This window comes from Salvelinus namaycush, chromosome 40, assembly GCF_016432855.1.
Source record: "Salvelinus namaycush isolate Seneca chromosome 40, SaNama_1.0, whole genome shotgun sequence".
NCBI classification, from domain to species: domain Eukaryota; kingdom Metazoa; phylum Chordata; class Actinopteri; order Salmoniformes; family Salmonidae; genus Salvelinus; species Salvelinus namaycush.
Genome location: NC_052346.1, coordinates 22,139,508 through 22,158,883, shown reverse-complemented (window position 1 = coordinate 22,158,883; position 19,376 = coordinate 22,139,508). Strand labels below are relative to the sequence as shown.

The 19,376-nt window shown below is 41.6% G+C and overlaps 1 protein-coding gene across 1 annotated transcript; it reads right to left on the bottom strand.

Moving 5' to 3' along the window:
* Window positions 1-7,207: 7,207 nt before the first annotated feature.
* Window positions 7,208-18,200, bottom strand: LOC120033489 (gastrula zinc finger protein XlCGF17.1-like; the record flags this gene model as incomplete). The annotated part of the gene is made up of 2 exons (XM_038979857.1): window positions 7,208-8,712; window positions 18,155-18,200. Coding segments are annotated over 2 exons (951 nt in total), but the record flags the coding sequence as incomplete, so codon positions are not given.
* Window positions 18,201-19,376: the final 1,176 nt, after the last annotated feature.

Here is a 19,376-nt window from a genome sequence, read left to right as displayed (position 1 = left end):
GAGGTTCTCTCATCAAAGCAGCTTAAAATCACACCAACATATACATAAAGCAGAGAAGGCTTACTCCTGCTCTGACTGTGGGAAGTACTTCACAACATCAGCTGAGTTAAAAGTACACCAGAGAACACACACAGGAGAGAAGCCTTACTGCTGCTCTGACTGTGGGAAGACTTTCTCTCAACAGAGCAACTTAAAAACACACCAACTTATACATACAGGAGAGAAGGCTTTCTCATGCTCTGACTGTGTGAAATGCTTCACAACATCATCTGAGCTAAAAGTTCATCAGAGAACACACACAGGAGAGAAGCCTTACTCCTGCTCTGACTGTGGGAAGAGTTTCTCTCAACAGAGCAACTTAATAACACACCAACGTATACATAAAGGAAAGAAGCCTCATCAGTTCTCTCAGGCCAGTTAAGATTAAAGTCACTCCATCACTTCATTCTCATCTCATAAAGGAAGTGGTAACAGTGAATTTGATAACATTAAGAGAGAGTAACACACTATTGTAATCCTATAGTTTCTCACTGTGAGAGAACTGTGCAGAGAAAAGGGAGCATTATAGAACATTAGCCTATCTTTACTTTACTGATCAGTCTGCACCTTGTCAGTTCTGGTGTGTTTTTTTAGCTTCTACTGTAAAGATATTGAGATTACCTTGGATTTGCCCTTAGCGTTGAAATCCCTCTGAGGGATCTCTTGTTAAAACAATGGAGTGTGATGGTTGACTTGGTGGTACTGCTTCCCTCTGCAGTTTTCTGTGGGAATGAGCTAGTAGACACATGTGTCAGATAGAGATGGTGTGATGATCAGTTTTCTGTGGGAATGAGCTGGTAGACACAACATGTATCAGATAGAGATGGTGTGATGATCAGTTTTCAACATTAGTTTGAGTGGATACTTTTATTCCTACTAAATGGTTTTTGTTTAATGATACACAGGTTATAAAACAAATACATGTGTTTATTAAATTGTCTTTTAAAACTAGATTCACTATTTTAGTCATTGATGATTAATGTATTTGGATAACTGCAATGAATATAATTGAATTACTAATGAAAAATAAATATTCTACATACATTTTTGCTGGTTATCTGGGTTATCTTTACAGAAAATACAATGTTTTTGTTTAAATCATGGCATTCAAAATATATTTACATTTATCTACTCAAAAACATGTCACTACACCTTTACACATCACCACGGGGACAAGCCATTTTGCTAGCCACCAGTATTTTTCTACAATGTTATGTTTTCTTATGTAAAACCAGTTAAATACAATGAAAAATGTATTTGTCTATTTCCATTTTGAATAGTTGTATAAGATGCCACAGTCCAGGGACAGCATTACCACAACAATTCAAGAATGGCCCACTTACTATTGGGGAATTAGAATTCAAGAATGGCCCACTTACTATTGGGGAATTAGAATTCAAGAATGGCCCACTTACTATTGGGGAATTAGAATTCAAGAATTCATAGAATTCTATTAGCATTTTGGGACAAAGTAGCTCCCTTGTTTACACATGACAACACATATGTCACTTAATTCAGTGCTTCCTAGTTCCATGTATCAAACAGTTATTTCAGTTATATTAAAATCAGTCAAATCTGTAGGGTCCCCTGCTGTTTACAAGGTGCACCTGTGTAATGATCATGCTGTTTAATCAGCTTCTTGATATGCCATACCTGTCAGGTGGATGGATTATCTTGGCAAAGGAGAAATGCTCACTAACAGGGATGTAACCAAATTTGTGCACAAAATTTGAGAGAAATAAGCTTTTTGTGCATGTGGAACATTTCTTTACATCTTTACATGTTGCATTTATATTTTTGTTCAGTATAGTTTGAACATGTAAAGTTTTGTTCTGGAAAAGAAATGCATGTTTCTGGTCGATGCACCTAGCTGCCTTGTTGACAACATGACAGAGAGGCAAAGATTACTGTTTGGAGGGCTCCTCCAAATGTTTTAAAAAATGTAATTACTTGCGATTCAACACCACCACTTATCCCTGAAAGCTGAAATCCCACTGGATTCCAGCAAAGGCGGGACTTCCAACAATACCAGATCAGTAATGTGGGAGTTGGCTCTAATGAGCTCACAAATGTAATTGTTCAATTTAAATAATGTTATTGATGAAGCATACCTGTCTAGGCTATTTGAAGTTTTATATTAGATTCCTCGCACGGGGGCATCAACATGTCGTGACGTTATCGTTAATGGGATGACATGCTATTTCTCGTATAATTAACTGTTTATTATTACGTGATTAAATTAATCCTGTAACAATTAACTCCGTAACCTGGAGCACCACGGGAAGTTTGTTTAATGAGTTACTGTTTAATGAGTTACCATTTCCCGAAATAACTCAAAGAATATATAGATTTCATAGCAGTCACCAATTAATTCATTTCCTCAGTCTCATTCTGAATGTCGCATAATTAGTAAATCTGCACAAACCCGGGTCTCACTAATTATTCCGTACCACACAAATTGAGTTGATTATTTATTTACTAACAAGCTAAATGATAACATAAGACACATATATACAAACAGTCTAGATTATTGGTTAGAACTTACATACAATGGCAACAGGTCCCTAGTGGACCAACACAAGATGGAGATTTAAACACACACACAGAGAGAGACAGAGAGAAATTCAACACTTGGATACATTTCTAAACTATGCTTAGTTTCAGCCCTAACACCTTGCTCTGAACTGCCCCTGTTATGTGTAAAAAGTGTAATGCATGTATTTATGTGTTGAAGATCTCTGTTGGGTATCTCTTTGTGGGTCGAGTTCCGCTTAGTGGGAAAGGTTTGGCCAACGCCTTGTTCATTCGTCTTCAGGTGTTAGTCTCTGATTTTCCAAACGAGGTCACAATGTCCTTTCTCTTAGTTGTCAGTTTCCTTGCACTCGTTCTGTGAGAGTGGGCTTCTGAGGAGGCTAATCAACCGTGTCGATGCTCCCGACGTGGGTAAGAGGGCCGTGTAGACAACCGGTGACTTGAAAAGAATAGCCGGATGGTCCTGCTTAAATTCAACTTCCTAGATACAGTACTTAGAATAGCTACTCCACCATAAACTTGATTGTTCAGAGATTTACTTTGTCTTCAACCTCGTGTTGCGTTTCGGGGTCACGACTAGCCGTAGACCTCGGCTGCAGCGTGTGGTCAACTTAGTCTGATATGTAAATTCTTTACTCATGTTTTATACCCTAGAGTAGAAAGGGGCTTTTCCATCTTTATGACACACTCTCTGGGTTCCCTAGGGCGTAGCTAGTTACAAGGCAAGGTATTAGGATTTACTATGATCTCGTTTGGACAACTAAAATCACAGTCTTATCGTCACCAAAACATTCTCTTTCATCTGGATATTTTCTACACAACAAAGTATGTCAACATCACATATACATTATTAAAACTCTTCAAGTTAATGTTTTCGTTATAACATCCTCATTTCACTTTTAAAAACATCATAATAGACATTAATTTTCATATTCCATCCATCATTGTTTCCACCATGTGGTTGATCAAATATACATGTCCCAAAGTCCATTTATTTGATGTTCTGTAGTTTTGGGATGTAAACTCTTCCTAAGGCACACAGACATTCCAGTCTCTCACATTAGAGAACAGAATGGAGTTGGGCTGTTGCCTTATAATTTACGATGGACGTGAGGTCATAAACCCCCCCATCAATCCCTCTATACTTCTCCCCGTCTTCGGGAGGGAGAGATCTCTCTGTAGAACCGGGATCCACTGTAACCTGATCCTCACAGGACCGTCATGACAGTCCCCCTCTGGTGGGTTCAACTTGGAAGGATCCTGCATTTTGCAACCCACCATAAGAATGACCATCGGATGTCAACAATTATATATACACAGTGTAGGCCATTTGTTTGTGAGAATGTGAATGTGATCAAATTTGGTTCATATATAGACACCATATCATTTAAGACAGTTTGTTTCATTTAAAATTATACACAAGAGAAGATGTTGCCCAGAACAAATTAAATGTACAAACATATCAATTAACTTCAACAGTTATTAAAATAAATTCATCAACGACTAAAACAATGAATCTTGCATTAAAAGACAATTTAATAAACACTAGTCAATTAATAGCCTGTTTATCATTAAACAAAACGTGTTTGGTAATATAAAAATAATCCACCAAAACTAATGCTGAAAACTGATCACCACATCATCTTTATCTGATACAGTCCATTCAAAAAGTATTGAAACCACTTGACTTTTTCCACATTTTGTTACATTACAGCATTATTCTAAAATCTATTAAAAAAAATGTTCCCTCATCAATCTACACACAATACCCCAAAATTACAACGCAAAAACAGGTTTTTAGAAATTTTTGCAAACATCGGAAGGTGGAAGGTGAACCTTCGCCCCAGTGTGAGGTCCTGAGCACTCGGGAGCAGGTTTTCGTCAAGGATCTCTCTGTACTTTGCTCTGTTCAACTTTCCCTCGATCCTGACTAGTCTCCCAGTCCCTGCTGTTGAAAAACATACCCACAGCATGATGCTGCCACCATGCTCTGACATGCACTGTCAACTATCAGACCTTATATAGACAGGTGTGTGCCTGTTTGAATTGAATATACCAAGTGGACTCCAATCAAGTTGTTGAAACATCACAAGGATACTTAATGGAAACAGGACGCACCTGAGAACAACTTCGAGTCTCATAGCAAAGGGTATGAATACTTATTTATTATTTGCAACAACAACAAAAAATGTTTTCGATTTGTCATTATGGGTGTGCGTGTAGATTTAGGATTATTTAAAAATAATTAAATGTAAGGCTGTAACGTAACAAAATGTGGAAAAAGTCCAGGGGTCTGAATAATTTTCTTTGGCACTGAGAGTACAAAACATTAGGAACACCATCTTAATATTGAGTTGCAATCCCCTTTGTCCTTAGAACAGCCTCAATTCGTCAGGCCATGGACTCTACATGGTGTCGAAAGAAACCCACAGGGATGCTGGGCCATGATGACTCTGATGCTTCCCACAGTTGTGTCGGGTTGGCTGGGAGTGGATATCTACTCCGAATAGCTCGTTCCATCTCCTCCCACAGATGCACAATTGGATTGAGATCTGGTGACTCGGCAGGCCACTGCAGTAAGCTGAATTCACGTATGTTCGTGGAACCATTCCTGGACAAGCCTTGTGGCATGGGGCATAATCCTGCTGAAAAAAATAATTTTGCAGCTGGATACATTGCTGCCATGAATTGCTTGATTGGCAATGATGTTTAGACATCCTGTGGCATTAAAACGTTGCTCCACTTTTATCAAGGGGCCCAATGTGTTCCATGAAAACTCACCCCACACCATCACCACCAGCCCGCAATGCTGACACACGGTATGGATGCATGTACTCATGGTTTTCTCCATACCCTAGTCTTCCCATCAGCATGACACAGCAGGAACTGGGATTATCTAGACCAGTGGATCCCAAAATGTTTATAGTCCCGTACCCCTTCAAACATTCAACCTCCAGCTGCGTACCCCCTCTAGCACCAGGGTCAGCGCACTCTCAAATATTGTAAGCCACACACACACTATACATTTATTAAACATAAGAAATTAGTGTGAGTTGTCGTCACAACCCGGCTCGTGGGAAGTGACAATAGGACCAGGGCACAAATAATAATACATTTTGCTCTTTATTTAACCATCTTACATATAAAACCTTACTTGTTCATTGAAAATTGTGAATAAATCACCACGGGTTAATGAGAAGGGTGTGCTTGACAGGATGCACATAACTCTGCAATGTTGGGTTGTATTGGAGAGTCTCAAATCATTTTCCACACACAGTCTGTACCTGTATTTAGTTGTTATGCTAGTGAGGGCCGAGAATCCACTCTCACATAGGTACGTGGTTGCAAAGGGCATCAGTGTCTTAACAGCGCGATTTGCCAAGGCAGGACACTGAGCGCAGCCCAATCCAGAAATCTGGCAGTGGCTTCTGATTAAATTCCATTTTCACAGAACTTGTTTGTTGCTTGTTGCAATTTTGATGAGGCTCTCTTGATCAGATATTGGTAAGTGGACTGGAGGCAGGGCATGAAAAGGATAATGAATGCAGCTGTTTGTGTCATCCGTTTCAGAAAAGTACATGTGTAATTGCACACCCAACCCACTCAGGTGCTTCGCAAGATCACATTTGACATTTGTCCGTAAGCTTGAGTTCTTTGCTCACAAAAAAAAAAAAATCATACAATGATGGAAAGACCTGTGTGTTGTCCTTGTTAATGCAGACAGAGAAGAGCTCCAACTTCTTAATCATAGCCTCAATTCTGTCCATCATATTGAATATAGCTGCGGAGAGTCCCTGTAATCCTAGATTCAGATCATTCAGTCGAGAAAAAACATCACACAGATAGGCCAGTCGTGTGAGGAACTCATCATGCAAGCGGTCAGACAAGTGAAAATTGTCAATACATTGCCCCTTGATAACCAGCGCACTTCTGTATGTTGTAAAAGCGTTACATGGTCACTGCCCATATCACTGCATAGTGCAGAAAATGCACGAGAGTTCAGGGGCCCTGCTTTAACAAAGTTAACCATTTTCACGGTAGTGTCCAAAACATCTTTCAAGCTGTCAGGCATTCTCTTGGCAGCAAGAGCCTCTCGGTGGATGCTGCAGTGTACCCAAGTAGCGTCGGGAGCAACTGCTTGCACCAGCGTTACCACTCCACTATATCTCCATGTCATGGCTTTCGCGCCATCAGTACAGATACCAACACATCTTGACCACCAAAGTCCATTTGATGTCACAAAGCTGTCCAGTACTTTAAAAATATAATCTCCTGTTGTCCTGGTTTCCAGAAGAGGACGTCTTCCTTAATTGACCCCCCAAAAACATAATGGACATATACAAGGAGCTGTGCCATGCACGCCACGTCTGTTGACTCATCCAGCTGTAACGCATATAATTCACTGGCTTGTATGCGAAGCAGTAATTGTTTCAAAACATCTCCTGCATGTCACTGATGCATCGTGAAACTATAATTTTTGGGGCCTTTTCCCCCAGACATATCTGCGGAAGCAGGAAGAATGAAGTCCTCCACAATAGTATGGTGTTTGCCTGTCCTAGCCACTCGGTAGCTCACCGTATAAGACGTTTCTAGCCCCTTCTTATTAATGGTATCTGTTGCTTTTATACATAGTAACGGTTAACGTGATTGGATGTAAATTATTTGACTAGGCTACCTGTATTTGACATTGTGTTGTTATTTCGCTGAACACTAGATGGTTTAATTGTATTTTTGGCAGTGCAACAAGGCTACTCAGGCGAGAAAAAAACCTCACCCACATGTATAGCTCAGTTGGAAAATTTAAAAATGGCTGTTTGAAAATGTGAAGAAAAACAGTAGAAGCTAAAAAGAACACAGCAAAACTGACAAGATGCACACTGATCAGTAAAGAGAGGGTAACATTCTATAACGCTCGCTGTCCTCTGCATTGTTCTCTCACAGTGAGAAACTATAGGATTACAATAGTGTTCTACACTTTCTTCATTTGATCCAATTCAACGTTGCCAATTATTTTATGAGATGAGAATTAAGTGGTGACTAATCTCAGCTGGTTTGAGAGAACGGATGAGGCTTCTCTCAAGTGTGTAGCCGTTGGTGTGTTTTTACATTGCCCAATCGGGAGAAGCTCTTGCCACATTAAGAGCAGAAGAAAGGCTTCTCTCCTGTGTGTGATCTCTGATGACCATTTAGCTCAGCTGATGATTTAAAACATTTTGCACAGTCAGCAGTATTAAGGCTACTCTCCTTTATGTATACTTTGGTGTCTTTTTAAATGGCCCATTTGAGAGAAACTCTTTCTACAGTCAGAGCAGGAATAAGGCTTCTCTCCTGTGTGTATACGTTCATGATTTTTTAGGTTGCACGGTTGAGAGAAATTCGCCCCACAGTCAGAACAGGAGTAAGGCTTCTCTCCTGTGTGTATACGTTCATGTTGTTTTAAGTTTCCCAGTTGAGAGAAACTAACCCTACAGTCAGAACAGAAGTAAGGCTTCTCTCCTGTGTGTGTTCTCTGATGAACTTTAAGCTCAGATGATGTTATGAAGCACTTTCCACAGTCAGAGCAGGAGTAAGACTTCTCTCCTGTGTGTATACGTTCATGTTGTTTTAGGTGGCTCGATTGAGAGAAACTCTTCCTACAGTCAGAGCAGGAGTAAGGCTTCTCTCCTGTGTGTATACGTTCATGCTGTTTTAGGTGGCTCAGTTGAGAGAAACTCGCCCTACACTCAGAGCAGGAGTATGGCTTCTCTCCTGTGTGTGTTCTCTGATGAACTTTTAGCTTACCTGATGTTGTGAAGCATTTTACACAATTAGAGCAGGAGTAAGGCTTCTCTCCTGAATGTATACGTTCATGTATTTTTAGGTCGCCCAGTCGAGAAAAACTATTTCCACAGTCAGAGCAAGAGTAAGGCTTCTCTCCTGTGTGTACTCTCTGATGAACTGTCATAGCCTTTGATGTTGTGAACTTCTTCCCACAGTCAGTGCAAAAATACATATTCTTTCCTGTGTGTATTTTTAGGTGTATTTTTAACTTTGATAGAATTGGGAAAATCTCCTCACAATGTGGGCATTGGTGAGACCTCTTAGCTCTGTGATCTTCCTGCTGTTGCTCTCTGGATGTAGAGAATGTCTCAACATGGTCTCCTGTGTGAACATCAGAAGAACCAGTCAGTTGGTATAATATACAGTACCAGTCAAAAGTTTGGACACACCTACTCATTCAAGGGTTTTTCTTTATTTTTACTATTTTCTACATTGAATAATAATAGTGAAGACATTAAAACTATGAAATAACACATGGAATCATGTAACCAAAAAGTGTTAAACAAATCAAAATATCTTGTATTTTGCCTTGACAGCTTTGCACACTCTTGGCATTCTCCCAACCAGCTTCACCTGGAATGCTTTTCCAACAGTCTTGAAGTTCACACATATGCTGAGCAATTGTTGGCTGCTTTCCTTCACTCTGCGATCCAACTCATCCCAAACCATCTCAATTGCGTTAAGGTCTGGTGATTGAGGAGGCCAGGTCATCTGATGCAGAACTCCATCACTCTCCTTCTCAGTCAAATAGCCCTTACACAGCCTGGAGGTGTGTTGGGTCGTCTTGTTGAAAAACAAATGAGTCCCACTAAGCCCAAACCAGATGGAATGGCGTATCGCTGCAGAATGCTGTGGTAGCCATGCTGGTTATGTGTGCCTTGAATTCTAAATAAATCAGACAGTGTCACCAGCAAAGCACCGCCACAACATCACACTTCCTCCACGCTTCACGGTAGCAAATACACATGCAGAGATCATCCGGTCACCTACTCTGCGTCTCACAAAGACACGGCGGTTAAAAGCAAAAATCTGAAATTTGGACTCATCAGACCAAAGGACAGATTTCCATAGGTCTAATGTCCATTGCTCGTGTTTCTTGGCCCAAGCAAGTCTCTTCTTATTGGTGTGCTTTAGTAGTGGGTTCTTTACAGCAATCCGACCATGAATACCTGATTCACACAGTCTCCTCTGAACTGTTGATGTGTCTGTTACTTGAACTCTGAAGCATTTATTTGGGCTGCAATTTCTGAGGCTGGTAACTCTAATGAACTTATCCCCTGCAGCAGAGGTAACTCTGGGTCTTCTTTTTCTGTGGCGATCCTCATGAAAGCCAGTTTCATGATAGCGCTTGATGGTTTTTGCGACTGCACTTGAAGAAACTGTCAAAGTTCTTGAAATGTTCCGGATTGACTGACCTTCATGTCTTAAAGTAATGGACTGTCGTTTCTCTTTGCTTATTTGAGCTGTTCTTGCTATAATATGGACTTGGTCTTTTACCAAATAGGGCCATCTTCTGTATACCACCCCTACCTTGTCACAACATAACTGATTGGCTCAAACGCATTAAGGAAAGATATTCCACAAATTAACTTAAGGCACACCTGTTAATTGAAATGCATTCCAGGTGACTACCTCATGAAGCTGGTTGAGAGAATGCCAAAAGTTGGCAAAACTGTCATCAAGGCAAAGGGTGGCTACTTTGATGAATCTCAAATATATTTGGATTTGTTTAACACTTTTGGTTACTACATGATTCCATGTGTTATTTCATAGTTTTGAGGTCTTCACTATTATTCTACAATGTAGAAAGAAAGAAAAAGGCTTGAATGAGTAGGTGTCCAAACTTTTGACTGGTACTGTGCATGTCAAACAAATTTATTTTACAAAGCCCTTTTTACATCAGCAGTTGTCACAAAGTGCTTTACAGAAATCCAGCCTAAAATCACAGTGGCTATGAAAAACTCCGAAAGCAGGAACCTTGGAACCTGGCTGTACCGGGTGACATATGTATTCATACCAGTAGGCTGTACAATACAAAAGGGGAATAAAACTACTCTAAAAGTGGGTAAGAGTTGAAAGCTAAAAAGGGGCGTGTCATCCTCTACTCACTATCACAAGGGTTAGTAACTACACAGACTCATTTCATAGAAATGTAAAAACATTGGCAGCTTGTCTACTTCACTTCTTTAGTCTACTCTCTGAAGACTCCAGATAGCCCAGTGAATAAAACAAATGCTGGCAATACTGGTATCAAACCATGCAAGTGTCAGTAGCATGAAATAACATCTACCTTCTCATTGAAACAGTTCATCATGAAACAGTTCTATAGCAACTTTTCATACACAGTGGGAAGTTGGAACGAACAACACACTTAGACAGAACCTGTGCTTACCATGAGAAACAGATTCCCCAATCTTCTCCTCCTCTTCATCTATAATGTTAACATTCAGCTCCAGTGTTTGACTGCAGTCTTCCAGCTTCACTGATGCCATTTCTGGATCCTCCAGTGCAAACTGGGCTCCACTATCACAATCAGTACCCAGTGACTGTAGGTTTGAACTCAGTGTGGAAGGAGAGAGGCAGGCTGGGTCTGTCCTCACTGTTGATGTCACCGGACTCAGACTTAATCTGAGTCGGCCTGTAGTAACAATGAGAAACAGACAAGTTATTGTCTTGACAGTTCCAGAACTTACTTTATTCTCTAAAAATAGATTATATTTCTTCTTGTTCAATCATCTAATTCACCACATGACTTGGACTGAAATAGGTGCCAGTACTGTTTATATTTAGGTGCAGGAGCTCCACAATACTGTTGAACTAATATTCTATAAGAGAAACATGAGCTCAAACAGTAGACATTTGAGGTGCCGGTACTCAGCTCTGGTGAGCTCCTGTCCAAGTCAAGCACTGATCTCATTTCAATAGATCTGGTAGCTAAGCATTGACAACAAAACATGACTTCATCCAAATTAGACAAAGTAGACGCTTTAAATTAGGGTGCACAACTTAAGTGCGCTTAACTTATAGTAGATTTCACCAATTCACATAAATGCACAAAACCATAAAGTACGAGGTTACTGTTTGTGACACCGTGAAATTGTCTCTCTGATGTACCCGCACTGAAGTTCTTTGACGCAGACAGAGTCGGCGCCGCCATTTAACCAGGTCGTGAATTTTACACAAAACCAATAACATGCTAAATGAAATCCGAAATCTCAAATAAATTGATTATTAAATTACCTTGCCAAAATTTAGATCCATTCAGACAAACCCAAAGTTTCTAGCTATGGGACTTTGTCAAATAGTTATCACGTTCACTGTTTGACAGAAAAGCTATTACATACCTGTAGTAATACAGAAACAGACTGTACAGCATCTTTATTCTGAAGAATGGTGTGTGCCTGTCTGGAACTTCCTGTTCCCCCACTACCACAGTGCATCCACAGATAGAACAATGAGACAGATATTTCAAAAGATGTATAAATGTGAGGCATCCGCTTAGCGTTTCCACTCCCTACCAAATATGGTAGTGAGAGGAAGCCCACTGGCCGGCAGTGGGAGAAGATGGAACGAGATGGATTTTGGCCAACATTCTGCAAATGTTGTAATCCATGAAACATCTGATCTTAATACAGTTTTCTGCTCCCAAAACTAAAATCTGTTATGAACAGAGTGGACTAAGTTTTGTAGACTTCACCCTTTGCAAAAGTAAAAAAAAGAAAAGAAATTGCATTGTTTAGAAGGAACGCAAAGTCGAATTGAGTTATTGCACATACGCGTCACAGACGCGTTTCCTACCAGAAATATGCAGATATGTGCTAGAACACGCCAATAGGATCTCACTAGCTCGTGCTTGGTATTGCCCACTTACTCATCTGTTCCCATTGTAAACGACCGTCTGTGGTCCATCTTGGTTTAGTTATAAAATCTTTGGCGCAACCGTCCATGCATTCAGGGATCCTTGGGATGGCCCTATATGAGAAGGGCGGTGCTTAATTTGAGCCGGATCCGGAGGCACCTCTCAGTTTTGTAGTCTTTTTTTCTGGAACCCATTTGCCAGGATCAGGTAGCCTACCTAGTGGCACGAAAAATTATTTCCACTGTTTGTAATGTAAAAATCCTAATAAAAGCAGAGTAATTTTCCGAATAGAATAATAGCTGTGGGAAGTGTGCTGGAGGTGCTGCAGCACTCTGCAGTCTGTTCAAAAAGAAATGAAATCATCCCCAATACTACACCAGGAGTATTTAGCTACAGAGGATCAATAGCTAATTTAAATAAAATAGCCCAGCTGTGGATTGTGTGTAGCCAAATCACAAGGCATGTCTACAGTCAGGAACATGTGGCAAATCTGTCAGTGAACAGCATGCAGCCAAAACAGGCCTTTAGCAATATTTCTAATACAATCACTGGAAAACACAGGTTGTAAAGCAAATGGATCCTGCTGAAAAGAAAATACTAGTCTGTATGTATGTTACCAAGTTATCAACTTCCAGATAGGTCTATTGAGCAAACAGCAATGTTTTACAAAGTAAAGCAAGAGAGAGAAGCTTTTGGCCGGTGAGTGAGCTGCACATCATTGGGTGAGTCAGTGAAACTGGAAAGCTTGTTTAGGACTATAACTTCCTCCTCATATTGTACAATGTGTTTCTCCTCACACCTGGCCTAGGCTATTGATGGATTAGAGACAAGGTCGTTTTTATTGATCTCAGATTCTCAGTTTGTCAGTGTCAAAGTAGCCTGTCATTTTGGTCATTTGTGAGGTATTGAAAAATATTCTTCAAAAGTCTCCAGTCATCTAAAATGATGTAGAACTGCATGAAATCCATTTACAAAAGGCCACATTTTTCCCCAGACTCCAGGTTTTATTATAAAGGTATTTAATTTAATGTGTTCTGGTACCTCAGAGCCCCCCAGGTCACCACCTCTTGGGCTCACTTTTGGTTCCGGCACTTCCCAATTTACAAATTAAGCACTGGAGAAGTGGGTAGCTGCTGCTGCCTATTCCCGGGACACACCTCATTTGCATAGAATTCGTTGATGTTGATTGTGGTCTGTGGAATGTTGTCCCACTCCTCTTCAATGGTTGTGCAAAATTCCAGGATATTGGCGGGAACTGGAACAAGCTGTCGTACACGTCGTACCAGACCATCCAAAACATGCTCAAAGGGTGACATGTCTGGTGAGTATGCAGGCCATGGAAGAACTGGGACATTTTCAGCATTTTCAATTGTGTACAGATCCTTGCGACATGGGGCTATGCGTTGTCATGCTGAAACATGAGGTGATGGCGGCGGATAAATGGCAGGACAATGGGCCTCAAGATCTTGTCATGGGATCTCTGTGCATTCAAATTGCCATCGATAAAATGCAACTGTGTTGGTTGTCTGTAGCTTATGCCTACCCATATCATAACCCTGATACCACCAAGGGGCACTGTTCACAACATTGACATCAGCAAACCACACAACGCCATACACGGCAGTCTGCAGATGTGAGGCTGGTTGGGCATACTGACAAATTCTCTAAAACAACGTTGGAGGCGGCATAAGGTAGAGAAATTAACATTAAGTTATCTGGCAACAGCTCTGGTGGAAATTCCTGCAGTCCGCTTGCCAATAGCATGCTCCCTCAAAACTTGAGAGTGTGGCATTGTGTTGTGACAAAACAGCACATTTTAGAGTGGCATTTTTGTATTGATTAGGGATCCCCATTAGCTGCTGCCAAGGCAGCACCTACTCAGCTACTCTTGTCCCCAGCACAAGGTACATCTGTGTAATGATGATCATGCCATTTAATAAGCTTCTTGATACACCACACCTGTCAGGTGGATGGATTATCTTGGCAAAGGAGAAAAGCTCACCAAGGGAGTAATTTGTACACAAATTTGAGAGCAATAAGTTGTCAATTTCTGCAGTACAATTGACAACCACAGCTATAAATGCTAAAAAGCCCACCTTGCTGAAGCACATATTCTTCCCATCACACTCTCAGTCTACGCCTACTCACAGGAATCCTCTCAAGATCCCTCACCCTGTACCCATCTTCCTCTACCACTCTCTTCACTGCTTTGGCAGACTACACTTTCTGTACTACTGTAACCCTGGCAACCTCAATCTGCCTTTCTCTCACCTGACACCTCAGATCTCCAGCCCCATTGGCCCCCCCACAACTAACACACAGAACTTTCTCCACGATACCACACATTCCTTCATCTCATGCCCTCCTGCACACTTCTCACATCTAGGCATCTCACTCCTACACACTGCTGCAACAGGTCCATAAACCTGAGACCTAAAACACTGTAGTATTTACAGAACAAAAGCATTCACGGGATAACTGACACTTCCTACCTTCACCTTTCTGACAGAGACTCTGCATCAGAACTCCGCATGATGATGTCTTCTCTCACCAAACGGCGGGCATCACAGACATCTGGAATCTTCCATTTCAACTGCTCCTCCTCCTCAACACTTAAACCTAACCCCGTTATAACTCATTTCAATTCCGCAGAGCAATTGAAGTCAATTCTTGTCCCTAATCACGCTCACTCCCTCTGGACATAGGAGAAACAATAAATCACCATCGAGTTACCTTCACCAACTCAACTTCCCTCTACACTCAGCTCCTTTCCTCACCACACCACTTCCCTCTACACTCAGCTCATTCTCGGCGGTCATCGCTGCACCTGCCACAGCAGTTAATTCATCATCACCCGTCATGTTCACTTTCCTCCTGTAGCTCTTCTAAAAGTTCTGTGTGATCCTCCATTTCACACTAACTCAAAACATTCCACTTTTATCCTTTTTGTCCACCATCTTCTCCATCAGATCTTCCAGGCTTGTGCAATCCCCCATTCATTTTACCACGTGTCTCAGCTCATCCAGCTCATCCACACCCCACTAGCTTCGGGTAGCTGCATACCAATCGAGTACCATGGTATACATCCTAATATGCATAAAACCTAGCAGTCAAACAGGAAAATAGTTCTAATAATTTTTCATGCGTTTCATGTAGGCTTACCCTGGCGATTTGATAACCGTGTAAATCTCTCTAGGACAAGATGACTTATCAATATACTTGCCTGTATTTACCCCACAAAAAGACATGTAATTAGCTGCTAATGTGCCTATCATAAACAACTATAAATTCTGATGGTCTAGACAAGACTGACAAATCAAGACCAAGGTAAGGATCTCTGGGTTAACTAATGTTAGCTAAATGTAGTAATGAATAAATAGGTTACATTTATTTAAATGGGCAATTCTGTGAACTGTCTACTGCAAGTTTTAAATTGACACAATACCTGTTAGCAAAGGTGTCAGCTAGAGATGATGTGCAGGAGCTTGCAGGGATTTGTAGTTTTGCATGATGTCTACTTAGATGCTAATTAGCGTTTTCAAATCTGAGAAGAAATACAGCTGAATATATTGATAAAAGTCACCTTGTCCAAGAGAAATTTACACGGTTATCAAAACGTCACGCCAGGGTAAGCCTACACGAAACACAGCCTTTATTTTAAGTGCTTCTAAAATGAACTTAAATTAAAAATTTGAACAATGATACAAAAAAAATATATATATCGCACTTACATAAGTATTCAGACCCTTTACTCCGTACTTCGGCTTTATCTATTTTGATTGAAAATGTGAGGACTTTTTTGTTTGTTTGTTTCCTTCCCCAGATCTGTGCCTTGACATAATCCTTTTCATGGAGCTCTACGGGAAACTCCTTCGACCTCATGGCTTGGATTTTGCTCTGACACGCACACACCTGTCTATATAAGGTCCCCAATCTGGACCCTCTCTAAAATTATCCGCCACAATTGTTGCAATCCCTATTACTAGCCTGTTCAACCTCTTTCATATCGTCTGAGATCCCCAAAGATTGGAAAGCTGCAGCGGTCATCCCCCTCTTCAAAGGGGGAGACACGCTAGACCCAAACTGTTACAGACCTATATCTATCCTACTCTGCATTTCTAAGGTCTCGAAAAACAAGTTAACAAACAGATCACCGACCATTTGGAATCCCACCGTACCTTCTCCGCTATGCAATCTGGTTTCCGAGCTGGTCATGGTCACCTCAGCCACGCTCAAGGTCCTAAATGATATCATATCCGCCATCGATAAGAGACAATACTGTGCAGCCGTATTCATCGACCTGGCCAAGGTTTTTGACTCTGTCAATCACCACATTCTTATCGGCACCCTCAACAGCCTTGGCTTCTCAAATGACTGCCTCGCCTGGTTCACCAACTACTTCTCAGAGTTCAGTGTGTCAAATCGGAGGGCCTGTTGTCCGAACCTCTGGCAGACTATGGGGGTGCCACAGGGTTCAATTCTCGGGCCGACTCTTTTCTCTGTATACATCAATGATGTCGCTCTTGCTGCTGGTGATTCTCTGATCCACCTGTACGCAGACGACACCATTCTCTATACTTCTGGCCCTTCTTTGGACACTTAACTAACTCCAGATGAGCTTCAATGCCATACAACTCTCCTTCCGTGGCCTCCAACTGCTCTTAAATGAAAGTAAAACTAAATGCATGCTCTTCAACCGATCGCTGCCCTCACCTGCCCGCCTGTCCAGCATCACAACTCTGGACGGTTCTGACTTAGAATATGTGGACAACTACAAATACCGAGGTGTCTGGTTAGACTGTAAAATCTCCTTCCAGACTCACATTAAGCATCTCCAATCCGAAATTAAATCTAGAATCGGCTTTCTATTTCACAACAAAGCCTCCTTCACTCATGCTGCCAAACATACCCTTGTAAAACTGACTATCCTACCGATCCTTGACTTCGGCGATGTCATTTACAAAATAGCCTCCAACACTCTACTCAGCAAATTGGATGCAGTCTATCACAGTGCCATCCATTTTGTCACTAAAGCCCCATATACTACCCAACACTGCGACCTGTATGCTCTGGTTGGCTGGCCCTCGCTTCATATTCGTCGCCAAACCCACTGGCTCCAGGTCATCTATAAGGCTTTGCTAGGTAAAGCCCCGCCTTATCTCAGCACACTGGTCACCATAGCAGCACCCACCCGTAGCACGCGCTCCAGCAGGTATATTTCACTGGTCACCACCAAAGCCAATTCCTCCTCTGGAAGCAGAGAATAGGAAGGAAAGGCGACCAATGACTGAAACAAATTGCAAAAATCACTGAAGCTGGAGACTCATATCTCCCTCAATAAATTTAAGCACCAGCTGTCAGAGCAGCTCACAGATCACTGCACATAGCCCATCCAACTACCTCATCCCCAGACTGTTATTTATTTGCTACTTTGCACCCCAGTATCTCTACTTGCACATCTACCACGCCAGTGCTAAATTGTAATTACTTCGCCACTATGGCCTATTTATTGCCTTACCTCCCTTATCTTACCTCATTTGCACACACTGTATATAGATTTTTCTATTGTGTTATTGACTGTACATTTGTTTATCCCATGTGTAACTGTGTTGTTTGTGTCGCACTGCTTTGCTTTATCTTGGCCAGGTCACAGTTGTAATTGAGAACTTGTTCTCAACTGGCCTACCTGGTTAAATAAAGGTGAAATAAATAAAATACTCTGAGCACTCCAGATAGCCCTGTGAATAAAACAAATGCTGACAATACTGGTGACAAACCATACAAGCCTCAGAAGCATGATTTAACATCTACCTTCTCATTGAAACAGTTCTACTGCAACTTTTCATGCACACTGGGAAGTTGGAATGAATAACACAAACTTAGTTAGATAGAACCTGCTCTTACCATGAGAAACAGATTTCCCAATCTCCTCCGCCTCTTCTTCATCTTTAATGTTGGCATTCAGCTCCAGTGTTTGACTGCAGTCTTCCAGCTTCACTGATGCCATCTCTGGATCCTGCGGTGCAAACTGGGCTCCACTGTCACAATCAGGACCCAGTGACTGTAGGTTTGGACTCAGTGTGGAAGGAGAGAGACAGGCTGTGTTTGTCCTCACTGTTGATGTTACCAGCCTCAGACTTAATCTGAGTCGGCCTGTAGTAATAAAGAAAAACAGACAAAAGTTAGTCTTGACAGATCAGGCACTTTATTCCCCAAAACTATATTTCTTCTTGTTCAATTATCTAATTTATTGCATGACATTGACTGAAATAGGTGCCGTGCTCATTTTGGGTGCCGGTACTGTTTATATTTAGGGGCAGGAGCTACACAATACTTTTGAGCTAATATTCTATAAGAGGAACATGATCTCAAGCAGCAGAAATGTAAGTACTCTGCTCCGGTGAGCTCCTGTCCAAATAAAGCACTGATCTCATTTCAGTAGATCAGGTAGCTAAGCATTGACAACAAATACAGGATTAACATCAGGACTAAGATCGAATCGTACTACACCGGGGCTGTAGTGGAGCAGGTTGAGAGCTTCAAGTTCCTTGGAGTCCACATAAAACTAACGTAGTCCAAGCACACCAAGACAGTTGTGAAGAGGGCACGACAAAACCTATTCCACCTCAGGAGACTGCAAAGATTTGGCCTGGGTCCTCAGATCCTCAAAAAGTTCTACAGCTCCACCATCTAGAGCATCCTGACTGGTTGCATCACTGCCTGGTATGGCAACTGCTTGGCCTCTGAGGGTAGTATGTACGGCCCAATACATCACCGGGGCCAAGCTTCCTGCCATCCAGGACCTCTATACCAGGCAGTGTCGGAGGAAGGCCCTAAAATGATCCAAGACTCCAGCCACCCTAGTCATAGACTGTTCTCTCTGCTACCGGACGGCAAGCGGTACCAGAGGGCCAAGTCTAGGTCCAAGAGGCTTCTAAACAGCTTCTACCCCCAAGCCATAAGACTCCCGAACAGCTAATCAAATGACTACCCAGATTATTTAGATTGCCCCCACCCACCCTGCTGCTACTCTTATCTATGCATAGCCACTTTAATAACTCTACCTACATGTACATAATTACCTCGACACCGGTGCCCCCGCACATTGACTCTGTACCACCTGTAT